Source organism: Leuresthes tenuis, unplaced genomic scaffold (genome assembly GCF_036924035.1).
Source record: "Leuresthes tenuis unplaced genomic scaffold, fLeuTen1.0.hap1 SCAF_1, whole genome shotgun sequence".
In the NCBI taxonomy this organism is placed as follows: domain Eukaryota; kingdom Metazoa; phylum Chordata; class Actinopteri; order Atheriniformes; family Atherinopsidae; genus Leuresthes; species Leuresthes tenuis.
In genome coordinates, this window is record NW_027325355.1 from 6,753,903 (window position 1) to 6,771,746 (window position 17,844).

The 17,844-nt window shown below is 42.2% G+C and overlaps 2 protein-coding genes, 3 non-coding genes and 6 pseudogenes across 5 annotated transcripts in view; 2 read left to right on the forward strand and 9 right to left on the reverse strand.

Annotated features, from left to right (window-relative positions):
* The window catches only part of LOC140292446 (NACHT, LRR and PYD domains-containing protein 3-like), a 405,682-nt gene that overhangs the window by 219,219 nt on the left and 168,619 nt on the right, over nt 1-17,844 (forward strand). The window lies entirely within an intron of this gene.
* LOC140292874 (tripartite motif-containing protein 16-like) lies at nt 9,632-11,405 on the forward strand. Its single transcript, XM_072379496.1, has one exon. The coding sequence runs from the start codon at nt 9,632-9,634 to the stop codon at nt 11,303-11,305; it is 1,674 nt and encodes a 557-aa protein (XP_072235597.1). The 3' UTR covers nt 11,306-11,405.
* On the reverse strand, nt 13,480-13,598 carry LOC140291383 (5S ribosomal RNA; annotated as a pseudogene).
* LOC140291648 (5S ribosomal RNA) lies at nt 13,867-13,975 on the reverse strand (annotated as a pseudogene).
* LOC140298768 (5S ribosomal RNA) lies at nt 14,245-14,363 on the reverse strand. The gene has a single exon (XR_011914384.1). It is a non-coding gene; the product is annotated as a 5S ribosomal RNA (ribosomal RNA).
* On the reverse strand, nt 14,633-14,751 carry LOC140277562 (5S ribosomal RNA). The gene has a single exon (XR_011909102.1). It is a non-coding gene; the product is annotated as a 5S ribosomal RNA (ribosomal RNA).
* Nucleotides 15,021-15,139, reverse strand: LOC140288346 (5S ribosomal RNA; annotated as a pseudogene).
* LOC140279375 (5S ribosomal RNA) lies at nt 15,409-15,527 on the reverse strand (annotated as a pseudogene).
* Nucleotides 15,797-15,915, reverse strand: LOC140313753 (5S ribosomal RNA; annotated as a pseudogene).
* Nucleotides 16,184-16,302, reverse strand: LOC140299035 (5S ribosomal RNA). The gene has a single exon (XR_011914621.1). It is a non-coding gene; the product is annotated as a 5S ribosomal RNA (ribosomal RNA).
* On the reverse strand, nt 16,696-16,814 carry LOC140307780 (5S ribosomal RNA; annotated as a pseudogene).

A 17,844-nucleotide genomic window follows, 5' to 3' on the forward strand; every position in this document is an offset into this window, starting at 1 on the left:
AGAGGTTTCCACAGTGGAGAAAAGAGCAGCTGAATCTTTGGTGAACGTGTTCACAGATGTACTTTGTTATCCCGGTTTTTTCATTGGAAGCTCAAGAACAAGCTGGAGAAATCGTTTATTAAAAAAGTATTTATTAGTGGTCACAAATAAAGTATATTGCAGCGCTGGACTCGGAGTGCCAGAGCTCCCGCAGGAAATCCGTCAGGCCGAGCCCCGATATCCGGAAACATGTCATATCTATATTCAGCTTTATCTCATAGAAGTTGTTTTCACACTTGTCAGAGTATAATTGGCCAGTTTTTAGTGGCATGATCAGGCCAGCCGCTGTCCTTGTTGTGTTCTTTGGATGTGATAAACAATGTGTGTGTGAGTGCTGTTTTAGGCGTGGATCTAATGTACCAGACCTATCTGCCCTAATAGAGATGTTTTGTCTGACCCAGTTGTTTATGTCATTCTAAGGTCTTGGACCATTTAAGGTCATCGATTGTGCAGTATGAGCAGAGTGGAAAAGTACCAGCTAGGAATATAGGTATTTTTTGGAAAATACAGAATATGAATTTATAATGTCTAAGAACAAAGCCAATTATAACAGAAGCATTACACAGAGGGTTCATCTCCAAAGCAGGAGTTTTGGTCTGTCTTTTTGTTTTAATGTCAATGACCAGTTCAGCAGGTGTGTCCCTCAGAGGAGCTGGAGGCAGCTGTTCAGGGCTACTTTTTTAGAAGAAGGTTTACTGATTGGAAAGGGGGCTCCTCACGGTGACACTTTGTGGGTAAGAGCCTGAATAAGGGCAACTTCTTCTTGGTTGTTGAAGACGTTTCATCTCTCATCTGAAAGGATTATTCAGCTTTAAACTAGTTGGTGGGAGTATGGACTTTAAGCATCAGAGTGGTCTTTTACACCAACACGTTGTGCTACATTCAGTTCTTCACTGGCGAGGTTTCAATCTGAAGTTCCCTTAGATCAAATATGTCCACAACCACACAGATGCAAACAGAAACTTATTCAGACAGAAATATTAACCACTGTAATGAGGTGTAGACTTATTTATTGACCTCCTTGCTTTGTTCACAGAAAGTTTCAAGAGTTTTTTTCTCTCTCATGATCTAACTTTTCTCAGTCTGTGATATTGGCTTTTTTAGCGTGAGGTAAAAAGGATCCACAGGAGTCTGGAGGATGGACACAAATACAGGGAAATGAGAGGTATGCCTGACTGCACTGGGATGTTGTTTCCTCACCTGTGAGTCACTTTGGATCAAAGCATCTGCTAAATGACTAAATGGAAATGACATGAATGTCCACGATGACTGTACAGAAACATTCCACAGAACTGTGTATATGAGCTCTCTTTGTAGAAAATGGAAGATATCTGTAACTGGAATTATGACTTGTCCTAATTCACTTACAGATATCCGTAGTTCACATAGCGGATATCTGCAACTGAATTGTAGATATCTGTAATGACAAACCCCATACACATGAATGGCAAAAGTGACGTTTGTCCTAAAAATAAATGTAGTGTTGGATATGCCTGGGACGATAACAAGTTTTGCTTGACGATATATTGTCCCACAAATTATTGCAGATTAAACTATATTATTGTCAACATATACTGTATATCATAATAATGCACACAGTTTAAATTAAAATAAACTTTTATTTCTGTGTTTTACACCATTGTAATTTTTAAGAACGTTTAAATATCCTCAATAAAACAAGAAATAAAATGGACTCTCAGTCTCCCTTAGCACATATTCAGTCTGCCTGTTAAACATTAAAATGGCTTGCCATACAGATCCACGGTCAGCACCTTGAACATCAGCAGTGAAAGAAGAAGATCAGATGAATCTGGAGACTGCAGGAAGATCTGCTGACAGTCTGCAGACTAATGTGAGAGAATAATATTTGTGTGTTTGTTATCCAGAAGAATTCAGACTGATGATGTCATTGTGAGCAGAGCACTGCTGGAAAGTGATATAACAGAGTGACCTAAATTAGGTGCCACGATTTGTGTGTGTGGTCATTCACAGTGTTAGCCTGATTCTTTCATTAGAAGCCCAAGAACAAGCTGGAGAAATCTTAAATTGTTAGTGATCACAGGTAAAGTATAGCAGCGCTGGACTCAGAGTGACAGAGCACTCGCAGGAAATCCTGAGCCGCGATATCCAGAAATATTTCATATTTATCTTCTTCACATTTATCTCACAGAGGTTTGATTTACACGCGACCAAGTAAAATTGGCCAGTTATTGGTGACATGAGCAGGCCAACCACCATCTTTGTCATGTTCTTTGGATGATATAAACAACGTGTGTGTGTGAGTGTATTTCTAGGCATTTATCTAATGTACCAGACCTATCTGACACGATAGAGAAGCTTTATCTGACCCAGTTATTTAGTTCCGTTATGCACTCTTAAAGTCTTGGCCTTTTCAAGGACATACATTACGTAGTATGAGCAGAGTGGAAAAGTACAAAATGGGAACATGGCTTATATAGAAAAATACAGAATATGAATACATAATGTCTAAGAATAAAGCCAGTTATAACATCATTGATCCACTGACTGACGAAATCTGATTATACTTTGATTCAGGAGGCATAGTAAGATGTGCAGTGGAGTCATTACACAACTTTGGGAGTTTAAAAAAGAAGGAGAGGCAATCCCACTTTCAAAATAATAAAACCCCTCTGAAAATGCGAAAGGTTGGGAAAGCCAGCAATTTGGTCCACTTCAAACTTTCTGTCATGACAGCTTTCTGATACCATTTCTATTTATAATTCCTTTTTCTACTTGAAATGAGTAACAGATCCCATTTTTAGATTGAGAATGCTTTGTCATTGGAGAGCCTGCAGGACCTGATCGTACACAGCAGCACCATGCTGCAGACTGCAGGGTGTTTTAAACTTGTTGGGTCAATGGAGGAAAAGCATTCAGTTATCAATGATTACCTTCAGTGGTATTTAATTGATAGGAACCACACAGCAGTTGAAAGTAGTGTATTGTATTGCTTTTGTAAGATGTGCAGTGGAGTCATTACACAACTTTGGGAGTTTAAAAAAGAAGGAGAGGCAATCCCACTTTCAAAATAATAAAACCCCTCTGAAAATGCGAAAGGTTGGGAAAGCCAGCAATTTGGTCCACTTCAAACTTTCTGTCATGACAGCTTTCTGATACCATTTCTATTTATAATTCCTTTTTCTACTTGAAATGAGTAACAGATCCCATTTTTAGATTGAGAATGCTTTGTCATTGGAGAGCCTGCAGGACCTGATCGTACACAGCAGCACCATGCTGCAGACTGCAGGGTGTTTTAAACTTGTTGGGTCAATGGAGGAAAAGCATTCAGTTATCAATGATTACCTTCAGTGGTATTTAATTGATAGGAACCACACAGCAGTTGAAAGTAGTGTATTGTATTGCTTTTGCCTCGAGAGAGTTAAGGGTAAAACATGTGACTGCCTGTTACTTAACTCTGCTCTTAAACATCTAATATCCAGAGAGATCCAACAGTATACAAGTTTACACATCTGCCACATATCCAAAATGTTTCCGGGGATATACGGGAAGATCTAATCTGTAACATATCCTAGGATACCCTCTATGTACACATCTATAGCAAATCCTAGTATTGGGTATTGTTATAATTTCCTTTGTTCTTAGACATTATGTATTCATATTCTGTATTTGACTAAATAACATGTTCCTAGCTGGTACTTTTACACTCTGCTCATACTGCACAATCGATGACCTTAGATAGTCCAAGACCTTAGCAAGACGAAACAACTGGGTCAGACAAAACATCTCTATTGGAGTAGATAGGTCTGGTACATTAGATACACGCCTAAAACACATTATTTATCACATCCAAAGAACACGAGGAGGACAGTACAACCTCTGTGAGATAAAGCTGAATATAAATATGGAATGCTTCTTGATATCGGGGCTCGGCCTGATGGATTTCCTGCGAGAGCTCTGTCACTCCGAGTCCAGCGCTGCAATATACTTTACATGTGACCACTAATAAATACTTTGTCATCCCCGTAGACTGACTCATCACTATCCTGTAAGTGACACAAATACAGGACATTAAACATTATTCCACTTTCCCTGACTGGAAAACATCAGTGTCACATCCACATCCATCTCTACATTTTTAAAAAGATTGTAAAACCACAAACATAACACGACTGAATGGATCCTAAAGTGATGTCTGACAATGATAATCGTAATTTTAAAGTAGATCAAACTTTTAATTAAATACCCTTTGCAAACAACTTAAGTGTACATTTCTTCACATGTGGCTCCATATATACATCCATGGATAAAACTGCAGTGATGCATCAGCAACTATCTACTTCATGAGTTCCAATATTTTTTGCTTTTCACAGAAAGACAAGTTACATGAAGCCGGCATCCTGACGGTGTGCTGTTGTTTTTCATGAGATGAGATGAGATACTTTACTGTCTTTGTGTGAACACTCATTGTACCCGGTTACGGTGTATTCCGTCCTCAGTCATTGCAATCTTGGGTGCTTGAATAGAAAGTAATTGACAACTTGCTTTTGGAAGATATTTCAGCTTTCTTCTGAATGAGCTGTTCAAATGCTAAATCCACACGTGGGGCGTTCAAGGCTTAGAAGCTGTTGTTTTTAACATTCATGCAGTAGATATTATAACAGTCATTGTCTCAGTTGTATCACTGACACATAGACCATCCTGTTGGTCGTCTGGAACTACCGACCACATGAATGAGGAATGAAATAGCCTATTCATATGAGAGCTGAAACAATCAGGCACTTAGAACAACTGTTGCATAACATTCAGCTTACCTCTTTTTCATCACTTTCAAGAGCAGTTGTGGTTTCCTTGTTTCCTCTTCCATTCTTTTGTTTAATTTCACACTTTTCCTTACTAAGTGCATTTTATGAGTAAATGATACTTGCAACTATAGGAAAATGAAGGTATTAACATGGTCATTACATTAATACTAAGACTTACACTTCTATTTTAATACTAAAGCATATACTTGTATCTTAGCATACATTCTACTTCTTTCTGCCACAAAGTACTAATAGTTAGTTTATCTTGATCCAAGTATGGAATAATGTCAAGTCATTCGCTCATGCTTACTTTTAATTTAGCAGAATACTAATCATATAGTACTGGAGTTTAAAAGTTTACAGTAAATAATATGTGTGCTCAATTGCATTACATTTATGTACCTTAAAGACATCCCTTTGCAAAATGTAGTATAGCTGAAGTTTATTTAATTAAGTATGTTATTAGTATAAGTATAGCAAGTATACTATGGACCATGTACTTGTAGTGAACTAGAAAGTATACTGACTCAATACTTCTTCAGACTAAACTTGAACATTCTTAAGTTTACAAAAGTGTACCCAAAGTATGAATCCCCCCAAAAAAAGTCTAACATACCACTATCTGCCTCCCATTGTTGTGTAAAGAAGCCTAATTTTTGAGCTGTGTCCCTGCCAGCACCCCACCCCCACACAAAGGAAATTCTGCAGGCCAGCAACTCTGATGTGCTCCTCTGTAAGAATCACTGGCCATAAAAGGCACATTTGCTATTTTTCCACAATAACATTTGTAACAAAATCTGTGCTGGCATTTGACAAAGGCATAAGACAAATTGTGTTATCTGAGAAATAGCCTCTTTCAAGTTGACTATGTGGGTTTGATTATAGTTGATGTGCCCTTTTGTAAGACTCAATGGGCTTCATACAATTTAGATTCGATGAAGGAAGGGAGAGGAAGGGAGTGTCGTAAAAGGTGTGAATGTTGTGGGCGAGAAACAATCATAAATAGGGAATGCCTGGCACACAGACCCAGACTTCACGATGTCACAACCAAGGCAACCAAGAGGGATCAGTGCTCAGCAGGCTTTAGCAGTTCTACAGAGCACGTCGGACTGTGAATCTAATGGTGGAGATGTGGACTTTGCATTTCAGAATGAAAACGTTGTCACAGATTCGTCAAGTGATGAGGATGCGACTTCTCTTGCACCAATAAATCCTCCCCTCCAAAGACGCACCAGGAGACGGGTGATCAATTATGTGATTGAGCAGGACAGTCCAGACACAGAGGCCATGTCAGATGAGGAGGAAGACACGTGGCATGTAAATCCCCCTTGTAATAAAACACAAAAAGTTGCAGATGTGGGCATAACACCTGGATCCACAGAAAAGGCGAAAGATGGCACTATGTGGTTCCACCGCAAAGTTGAAGACTTTTCTGCTCATGAAACTTCACAGATGGCATTTGATGGATCTGGAGGGCCAACAGAGTTTTCAACAAACAAAATCACGAGTCGCCTTCAAAGCTTCCTGTGTTTGTTGGATATCAGCATGTTGTTGACCATCAGAGACTGCACAATCCAGGAGGGCCGTAGAACAAATCCCAGCTGGCAGATGAGTGTCTTCAAGCTGATGGCGTTCCTCGCAATCCTTTTTCACAGGGCTGCCAAGGGCTACATTGGTGCCATGCGACTCATGTGGTCCAGTAGATTCAGAAACCCAGATGTCAAAGCCATAATGCCCCGTAACTGCTTTCTTGAAATAAAGCGGTACCTTCGCTTCGACAACAAGGACACCCGAAAGGAGCGCATACAAACGGACAAATTTGCAGCAATTTCAGACATCTGGCAGCGGTTTGTTCAGAAATGTGTGTCGTCCTACGGTCCAGGGCAGCATGTTACCGTGGATGAGCAGTTATTTCCTTCAAAGGTTCGTTGTCCCTTTCTGCAGTACACTGCATCAAAGCCTGATAAGTTTGGATTCAAGTTTTGGATTGTAATAGATCTGGACACAAAATACATGTGTAATGCCATCCCTTACTTAGGGAAAGATCCCACTCGTCCGACGGGAGAGAGGCTGTCAGAGAATGTTGTTTTGAAATTGATGGAACCATTTATGGACCAGGGAAGGACTGTAACTATGGACAATTTCTTTACCTCTCTGTCTTTGGCTAACAGGCTTCTTCAACGAAAAACAACTCTGCTTGGCACCATCAACAAAAATCGTTGGGAGTTACCAGCAACTGCAAAGGAAACCTTGGGGCGCCAGTTGTACTCCACACAGGTGTTAACATCTGGAAGTGCTTTGCTGACGGTGTTTGCAACAAAAAAATCTGTTTGTCTTTTGAGCACCATGCATCAGAAAGTGGAAATTGTGGACACCCAAAAACAAAAAACAAGCACTTTTGTTGATTACAACCATTTCAAAGGCGTTGATATCATGGGCCAGAAATCACGCAACCACTCGGTGCGTGCAGGAACACAGAGATGGCCCATGGCTGTGTTTTACAATCTGCTTGACATGGCTGTCACAAATGCACAGGTCTTGTACACAGCATGTACGGGATCCAAAGAAAGTCGCCAACTGTTCATGCTGGAGCTTGCAGAGGAACTTCAAAACAGGCTTTTGCAGGAAAAGGCACAAGGGGAAGAACACAAACAGCAGCTTCGCGAGATGAGAGTTTCTCAGAAGAAAAAGACACAGTGCCAGGTGCACATAGTCTGCAATAATAACAGAAGCACCGAACTTTGTGTACGCTGCCGCAGATACACCTGTGGCAAATGTAGGAAAGACTCACCATGGGAATGTGGAAACTGCTAGATAGGACAACTGTATGCTACATTTCTGTGCTTTGTATAGCCTTCATATGTAGTGAGCCTACTTTTCTTAGTGTGAAATAAACATTTATTCTTCCTGAAGTTATATCGTCTGTTTGTAGTTTTTCCAAGCTGAAATTGTGTTTTTGGGGCACTAATTCCAGTCCTCTGTCCTCTCACATTGTGAGCTTGGCAGAGTAAATTGTCATTGAAATTGAGGTTTACCTACAACCAAATTACCGTTCATGAATGATTTAGTATGTCCCTTCCTAAAATAACAGACCATTATTAAAACAAGTGTTATGACAAATAGAAATCATCTCACAAAATAAGGTGAAATTGAACATCTGTTAGTTGGCTAAATAAAATATAAATATGAAAAAGGGTCTGTCTTTGTACAGTCTGTGTACAACAGACATAACTCAACTGATCAGAGTTCATTCAAACAGCAGTTTGGCCTTTGTCATTACAGGCAGCAACCTCAGTGGGGGGTGGAGTGGCTAATCACAATACAATGGAGACAGTTAGCACCTTGAGAGGAATACACAATTTTTGCAGAGGGGAGGGGATCTTCGTACACGGCGAAGAAGCTCGTCAAATCGGCCCGTTGATATTCGAAAGTATCAAAAGTGCACTTGTTCAGGTCCCTCAGTGGGTGAACCAGTGTTGTAAATTCACTCGTTCCCAGCCTTGACCAGTTTAGTGGTCGTACAGACCACCTCCGCAAACGTCTTTTCTGTCGCCTGCGCTTCAACATTTGCGATATAAGCATTTGTTATTCAGTATTGATGAGCTCCAACTCCAAATACAGCCGCTCCACCTCTATTGCCATAGTTTACTGTTGTTAACTGTGACCGGAAGAAAAAGCAAGGATTCGGCTATAACCCCTGAAACCACACAAACACAGCCACACACCCCTAGCAGCATGGTGAATTGCAGAGAAACACGGTCCCTCAATGCAGAACTTTGAATGCTCAATGACGGCGTCACACCCAATACTGTCGACGTGACGCAGAAACATAAAGTACATGAAGTGTTATCTGAGCAACACAGAAATCTCTGATCACACTAATCTGCTCAGCTGGGTTTGCTCACTTCTGAACAGATGTTTGCTGTGAAGCATTTTGTTGTTTCCTGCCAACTGAAAAAGGCTGAAAAAGAAGTCATTCTGCTGTTTTATGCTGTTTGTGTTTTCAGTGTGGACAAGAGTGGACAAAACACCACAGGAACTCCATCTTAAGATGCAGCTTCTTTTCTACACAGAGACAAAGAGACAAAGAGGGTTTCTATCAGGCTCAGCCTGGAGACACCAGTCAGTATACTGAGCTCGATAGATAGATTATAATCAAACATCTCTGACGCAGTCTTAAGAAACCTTTAATCGGTAATATCTACATGTGAGTTAAGAGCTAATATTTGACTCTTCTCTGGACTCTGGTCCAGCCAGCCAGGAGTACAGAAAGTTTGCAGGTTAGGGGTCAGCTTTAGTTTTCAGGCAGCTCAACTCTGCAGGTTTTTACCTCTTCTGAAGTCCAACAGCCGTATGAGAGCTCATGTTTCATGTCACGCACTTGAATGCATCAGTCTGAAGATTCAGGAGAGAATTTCAGCAGAAGATCATGATTTATGAATTTCAAGCTGCTGCAGAGCGGAAAATGCTGATCTGATAGATTCAGAGAAACCAATTTTCTTCATGTTGAGCTTTAAGTGGAAGGTTGATGAATTTATCTTTCCCTTCAACAGAGAACAAATAAGAATTCAACAACCCCTTGAACAATCCTGCCTGGATTGAGGTGAAACCAGCACTGTTCCCTTGTGCCCTCCCCAAACTGATCTAAAGGTGGGAGGATGTGTGAAACCATTGTGTGAGAGTAGAGGAGCTCTTAAGTGAAGATCAGCTGATCAGCTGCAACTAAAGGAGGTGGAATTAGTTTTGTATCACAGCACAGACGGTGTTTCTGCTCTGAGAGTCACACACTGCTCTGCCAAATGGAGGAAATGGCTCAGAAAAGGGTTAAACTGGACCTGGAAACCTTCTCTTGTTCGATCTGTCTGGATCTACTGAAGGATTCGGTGACTATTCCCTGTGGACACAGCTACTGCATGAACTGTATTAAAGGCTACTGGAATCGAAAGAATAAGAAGGGAATTCACAGATGCCCTCATTGCAGGAAAACTTTCACACCGAGGCCTGTCCTGGAGAAAAGCACCATGTTAGCTGATTTAGTGGAGCAGCTGAAGAAGACTGGACTCCAAGCTGCTCCTGCTGATCTCTGCCATGCTGGACCTGAAGCTGTGGCCTGTGATTTCTGCTCTGGAAGAAGACTGAAAGCCATCAAGTCCTGTTTATTCTGTCTGGTCTCTTACTGTGAGAAACACCTTCAGCCTCATTATGATGTGACTCCATTCAAGAAACACAAGCTGGTGGAGCCCTCCAAGAGCCTCCAGGAGAACATCTGCTGTCGTCATGATGAGGTGATGAAGATGTTCTGCCGTACTGATCAGAAGTCTATCTGTTATCTCTGCCCTGTGGATGATCATAAAGGCCACGACACAGTGTCAGCTGCAGCAGAAAGGACTGAGAGGCAGAGAGAGCTGGAGGGGAGTCGACAACAAATCCAGCAGAGAATCCAGGACAGAGAGAAAGATGTGAAGCTGCTTCAACAGGAGGTGGAGGCCATCAATCAGTCTGCTGATAAAACAGTGGAGGACAGTGAGAACATCTTCACCGAGCTGATCCGTCTCATCCACAAAAGAAGCTCTGATGTGAAGCAGCAGCTCAGATCCCAGCAGCAAACTGAAGTGAGTCGAGTCAAAGAGCTTCAGGAGAAGCTGGAGCAGGAGATCACTGAGCTGAAGAGGAAAGATGCTGAGCTGAAGCAGCTCTCACACACAGAGGATCACAACCAGTTTCTACACAACTACCCCTCACTGTCAGCACTCAGTGAGTCCACACACTCATCCAGCATCAATACCCGTCCTCTGAGGTACTTTGAGGATGTGACAGCAGCTGCGTCAGAGCTCAGAGAGAAACTACAGGACATTCTGAGAGAGAAATGGACAAACAGCTCACTGACAGTCACTGAAGTGGATGTTTTACTGCCAGAACCAGAACCAGAGCCAAAGAGCAGAGCTGCCTTCTTAAAATATTCATGTGACATCACACTGGATCCAAACACAGCAAACACATATCTGTTAGTGTCAGAGGGGAACAGAAAAGTGACAGTAATGAGACAACCTCAGTCTTATTCTGCTCATCCAGACAGATTCACGGAATGGTGTCAGGTCCTGAGCAGAGAGAGTCTGACTGGACGCTGTTACTGGGAGGTGGAGAGGAGAGGGGGAGGAGCTGATGTAGCAGTCGCATACAAGAACATCAGCAGAACAGGGAATGAATGTGGATTTGGATGTAATGACAAATCTTGGGCATTAAAATGTTCCCAAAACAGTTTTGAATTTTGGTCCAACAAGATGAAAGCCTCCATCTCAGGTCCTCAGTCCTCCAGAGTAGGAGTGTACCTGGATCACAGAGCAGGTATTCTGTCCTTCTACAGCGTCTCTGAAGCCATGACTCTCCTCCACAGAGTCCAGACCACATTCACTCAGCCGCTCTCTGCTGGAGTTAGGATTGGATGGACTGGAGCCACAGCTGAGCTGTGTGAAGTGAAATAAAGGTATTCAGTCAGTTTGTTGCTGAGAGTTCATTGCTGTGATGTCTCTGCGCTGCTGTTCTGTTGTTTATTTGCTGCTTTTTCCTGTTTGTGCAGCCATGGAGGATATCGCTGCTAATGCTGAGTTTTATTCACAGAAAGATTTCTCCACATGAAAATCTAAACTTCTCTGAGCTCTGAATGTTAGTTGAATCCTTGTGTTGATGTGTTTGTATGTTGTTGTTTCTCTTCCACTTCATGGAGCCAAACAGAGAAATCAGCAGACCTTCCTTTATCACAGATTCTTTTCACATCTCATCACTTTGTAAATGTGAAAATAATTCTGCAGTTAAACTTACTTTGATCTGTTTCAGAGATCAAATGTTGCTGCTGCTTTGAAAACTCTCAGTAATGATCTACTTGGTAACCCAGAAACTAAATGTTCTGATTCTGGATGTTTTTCTGGAAATAATAAATTGTGGATTCATCCTGATCATGAATTGTGTTTCTGTGAAAATGGGAGTAAGGCAAGAAGTGGAAGAAGAATTCTTGGACAAAAGTCACAGAATCAGAACCACAGAGATTTTGTTTCAGGTAAAAACTGTAGATTTACTTTTTATTTTTACTCAAACTACAAAAACATTCATATGAAAACATACTTTAATATAAAAGATAGAATAAATGAGGCAGAATGGCACACTTTGGAATAACGTGTTATGGAATGATTAAAGGTGATGTGTGTGATCTTACATCATATTCTATGATCTGATTCTGTTCTTTCTGATGTTTTTTAGTATTAGTCTGAATGTGCTGAAGTTATCAGATGAATGTAGTGGACTAAAAGGTACAACAGAGTCTCTGAATGTGGTGGAGCACAAATAGAAAGTAGCACAAGCTAAAAATACTGAAAACATTGTAATTATGTTCAGTATATTTAGTCACTTTCTGCTGCTGTCAGCGATGGACTTTTCAAAGAAATCTGACTCAGCTCTGATCATTAATGAGAATATGATGAAGAAAGGATCATGTCATCCAAATGAATGAAAAGGTTTTGTGGTGGGGCTGAGAACTGTTTAACTCTCATTGTTCTGTTCCACGTATTGTTTAAGGATCGTCACAGGTACGAGTTTGGGTGGAGCGGGTCAGAGTAAAGTGGAGTTTCCAGCAGACTCCTCAGTTTCAGTCGTGTTTGGAGACCACAGATGGAGAGGTGACTGTGCTGTTTGGTCTGCCACTTATTGATAAAGTTAAAGTTCACAAAAAAAGAAACAATAACAGGAAGAAGTTCCCTGAAAGCAGCATCAGTGTTACAGGTTGTGAGTCCTGTGAACAAACTGACACAGTGTGATATTACAGATGTTTAAATCTCTCTTTTCTCATGCCGTCCTGCAGGTTCACAGCTGAAATCTGAAAACTAACACAAGAGGACGCCTTCATCCTGCTCACAGGGATGTAGAGGAGGTTTAAGCTCCTGCTCTGTTCATTCAGACTGAACTCTGCCTGTGTGCGGTCTCTCTTGACTCGCTAACAGTAAACGTGTCGTTAGCCAGTTAGCTAAGCATGTGTGCAACAGGAATGATTTAAGTTAAATAAAACAACTGAAAGGACGGTGATGTTACCATCCATCCCCCATGATTTCAGACATTAACTCAACCCCAAACTTGGACAAACTCCTTCACCACAGTAATGACTCTACATCCTGATGAGGGACATTAAAAACAAACGTTTCTAACAATTTCTATCTAAACTATAAATAATTGGAGGAATTTTTCAACAGTGACAGTTAAGGAGTGTCATCAGGTGAATGAGATTAGCTCAGGAATGAAAACACAGTTTACACTAAATACAGTCTGTGGTTTACACAAGCCTCAGTGAAAATAAATACAATTATTATTCAGAATATCTTGGTGGTTTACATTGTTGCACATATTTTCAACACAGTCATCATGTGCTATGAAAAGCTGAATGTCAGAAATAAACTGAAATGATGGAGAGTATTCATAAGAGCAACTGGACTTCTTTTTTGATCTTGAAGACGTTGAATTTTGATGGGACAGCAGCTTCCTCTTTGGTTTTTGTAGAGAAGTACAGTAGAACAACCGGATTTAACCGAGTACTAACCAGGCCCGACCCTGCTTAACTTCACAGGGTGATCAGAAATTGCAACAAAAGACAGGTGGTGCAGATAAGAGAAAAAGCTTACAGCACCTGGTATTCCCAAGGCGTCTGCCATCCAAGTACTAACCAGGCCCAACCCTGCTTGGCTTCTGAGATCAGACGAGGTCGGGTATATTCAGGGTGGTGTGGCCTTAAGTAACAATATCTGTGACAAATGTGCATTATATAGATACTGGAATCATACGGTTCATCAATGCAACCAGATAATTGCCGAGAAAGGCTGACTTGTAGTGGGCACATCTTTTCCCTGATGTGATCATTCTCTCCAGCTGAAACTGAGAATCTCAGATCACTTCGTGTCTGCCAACAAAGCAGCAGCAGCTGAAGATGACCAACTTCCTCATGTGTCACAGGGTGATCAGACGTTGCAACAAAAGACATGCAGGTGGTCGAGAGAAGAGAAAAAGCTTACAGCACCTGGTATTCCCAAACAGTCTCCCATCCAAGTACTAACCAGGCCCAACCCTGCTTGGCTTCCGAGATCAAGCATATCCAGGGTGGTGTGGCCGTAAGCAACAATGTCTGTGACATTTGTGCATTATATAGGTACTGGAATCATACACTTCCTCGATGTAACCAGATAATTGCCGAGAAAGGCTAACTTGTAGTGGGCACATCTTCATCCCTGATGTGATTATTATCTGTAGTTGAAACTGAGACTCTCAGATCACTTCGTGTCTGCCAACAAAGCAGCAGCAGCTGAAGATAACCAACTTCCTCATGTGTCACAGGGTGATCAGATGTTGCAACAAAAGACATGCAGGTGGTCGAGAGAAGAGAAAAAGCTTACAGCACCTGGTATTCCCAAGCAGTCTCCTATTCAAGTACTAACCAGGCCCAACCCTGCTTGGCTTCCGAGATCAGAGGAGGTCAGGCATGTTCAGGGTGGTGTGGCCGTAAGCAACAATGTTTGTGACAAATGTGCATTATATAGGTACTGGAATCATACAGTTCGTCTATGTAACCAGATAATTGCCGAGAAAGGCTGATGCGTAGTGGGCACATCTTCATCCCTGTCGTGATTACTCTCTCCAGCGGAAACTGAGACTCTCAGATCACTTCGTGTCTGCCAACAAAGCAGCAGCAGCTGAAGATGACCAACTTCCTCATGTGTCACAGGGTGATCAGACGTTGCAACAAAAGACATGCAGGTGCTAGAGTGAAGAGAAAAAGCTTACAGCACCTGGTATTCCCAAGCGGTCTCCCATCCAAGTACTAACCAGGCCCAACCCTGCTTGGCTTCCGAGATCAGACGAGGTCGGGCACGTTGAGGGTGGTGTGGCCGTAAGCAACAATGTCTGTGACAAATGTGCATTATATCGGTACTGGAATCATACGGTTACTCTATGTAACCAGATAATTGCCGAGAAAGGCTGATATGTAGTGGGCACATCTTCATCCCTGATGTGATTATTATCTGTAGTTGAAACTGAGACTCTCAGATCACTTCGTGTCTGCCAACAAAGCAGCAGCAGCTGAAGATGACCAACTTCCTCATGTGTCACAGGGTGATCAGACGTTGCAACAAAAGACATGCAGGTGGTAGAGAGAAGAGAAAAAGCTTACAGCACCTGGTATTCCTAAGCGGTCTCCAAACCAAGTACTAACCAGGCCCAACCCTGCTTGGCTTCCTAGATCAGATGAGGTCGGGCATGTTCAGGGTGGAGTGGCCGTAAGCAACAATGTCTGTGACAAATGTGCATTATATAGGTACTGGAATCATACAGTTCGTCTATGTAACCGGATAATTGCCGAGAAAGGCTAACTTGTAGTGGGCACATCTTCATCCCTGATTTGATTATTACCTGCAGTGGAAACTGAGACTCTCAGATCACTTCGTGTCTGCCAACAAAGCAGCAGCAGCTGAAGATGACCAACTTCCTCATGTGTCACAGGGTGATCAGACGTTGCAACAAAAGACATGCAGGTGGTCGAGAGAAGAGAAAGAGCTTACAGCACCTGGTATTCCGAAGCAGTCTCACATCCAAGTACTAACCAGGCCCAACCCTACTTGGCTTCTGAGATCAGACGAGGTCGGGTATTTTCAGGGTGGTGTGGCCGTAAGCAACAATGTCTGTGACATTTGTGCATTATATAGGTACTGGAATCATACACTTCCTCGATGTAACCAGATAATTGCCGAGAAAGGCTAACTTGTAGTGGGCACATCTTCATCCCTGATGTGATTATTATCTGTAGTTGAAACTGAGACTCTCAGATCACTTCGTGTCTGCCAACAAAGCAGCAGCAGCTGAAGATGACCAACTTCCTCATGTGTCACAGGGTGATCAGATGTTGCAACAAAAGACATGCAGGTGGTCTAGAGAAGAGAAAAAGCTTACAGCACCTGGTATTCCCAAGCAGTCTCCCATTCAAGTACTAACCAGGCCCAAACCTGCTTGGCTTCCGAGATCAGAGGAGGTCGGGCATGTTCAGGGGGGTGTGGCTGTAAGCAACAATGTCTGTCACAAATGTGCATTATATAGGTACTGGAATCATATGGTTACTCTATGTAACCAGATAATTGCCGAGAAAGGCTGATATGTAGTGGGCACATCTTCATCCCTGATGTGATTATTACCTGCAGTTGAAACTGAGACTCTCAGATCACTTCGTGTCTGCCAACAAAGCAGCAGCAGCTGAAGATGACCAACTTCCTCATGTGTCACAGGGTGATCAGACGTTGCAACCAAAAACATGCAGGGGGTAGTGAAAGAGAAAAAGCTTACAGCACCTGGTATTCCCAAGCAGTCTCCCATCCAAGTACTAACCACGCCCAACCCTGCTTGGCTTCCAAGATCAGACGAGGTCGGGTATTTTCAGGGTGGTGTGGCCGTAAGCAACAATGTCTGTGACAAATGTGCACTATATAGGTACTGGAATCATACACTTCCTCGATGTAACCAGATAATTGCTGAGAAAGGCTAAATTGTAGTGGGCACATCTTCATCCCTGATGTGATTATTATCTGTAGTTGAAACTGAGACTCTCAGATCACTTCGTGTCTGCCAACAAAGCAGCAGCAGCTGAAGATGACCAACTTCCTCATGTGTCACAGGGTGATCAGACGTTGCAACAAAAGACATGCAGGTGCTAGAGTGAAGAGAAAAAGCTTACAGCACCTGATATTCCCAAGCGGTCTCCCATCCAAGTACTAACCAGGCCCAACCCTGCTTAACTTCACAGGGTGATCAGAAATTGCAACAAAAGACAGGTGGTGCAGATAAGAGAAAAAGCTTACAGCACCTGGTATTCCCAAGGCGTCTGCCATCCAAGTACTAACCAGGCCCAACCCTGCTTGGCTTCGGAGATCAGACGAGGTCGGGTATATTCAGGGTGGTGTGGCCGTAAGCAACAATGTCTGTGACATTTGTGCATTATATAGGTACTGGAATCATACACTTCCTCGATGTAACCAGATAATTGCCGAGAAAGGCTAACTTGTAGTGGGCACATCTTCTTCCCTGTCGTGATTATTATCTGCAGTTGAAACTGAGAATCTCAGATCACTTCGTGTCTGCCAACAAAGCAGCAGCAGCTGAAGATGACCAACTTCCTCATGTGTCACAGGGTGATCAGACGTTGCAACAAAAGACATGCAGGTGGTAGAGAGAAGAGAAACATTTTACAGCACCTGGTATTCCCAAGCGGTCTCCCATCCAAGTACTAACCAGGCCCAACCCTGCTTGGCTTCCGAGATCAGACGAGGTCGGGCATGTTTTTTTTTTTTTTTTTTTTTTATTTATTAGAAAAATACAAAAAGGTAGTTTTACAACACTGTCACACGATATTCAAAAATTCAAACTTAGATCTCCATTGTCAACTACAACAAAACAGTTATTCGGGAGAAACGACTCCATGAATACCTCCCTTTTAACCATAAAGAGAGATCTTAAATACCATTCCACCAGACCAACAAAAAGGGACCAAGAATTGTTTTTCTTTTTTTCAAACAATAGATCGCACCTGCAAATGTACAAGGCGTGTTTAGCAACTGAAAGTAAGAAATTTACCAAGACTGAATTAACATTGCTGGGTGTTTGGGTGAAGAGCCCGAAGAGCTGCATTTGGTCCCTTAATGTTCCCACTGGTCGGAGGTTACATTTCTCAGTGATTAGTGCCCACAGGTGGTCGCGAAAGCTCCTCGAAGCTGGACACTCCAGGAAGATGTGCTGTATCGTCTCCGGATGGGATTCACACGCCGGACAGTCCCTTGACCACCTGTTTTTGTTGATTTGATGGAGAATAATTGCTGTATACATTATCCTGTGCCTCATTTTGAAATCGGTGTTAAAGACCGAGGGTGGAATTAACGGGCTAGTTATTGTCTTCCAGATTGTCTTTGTCGTTATATGCTCAAAAATCATCCTCCACTGTCTAGTA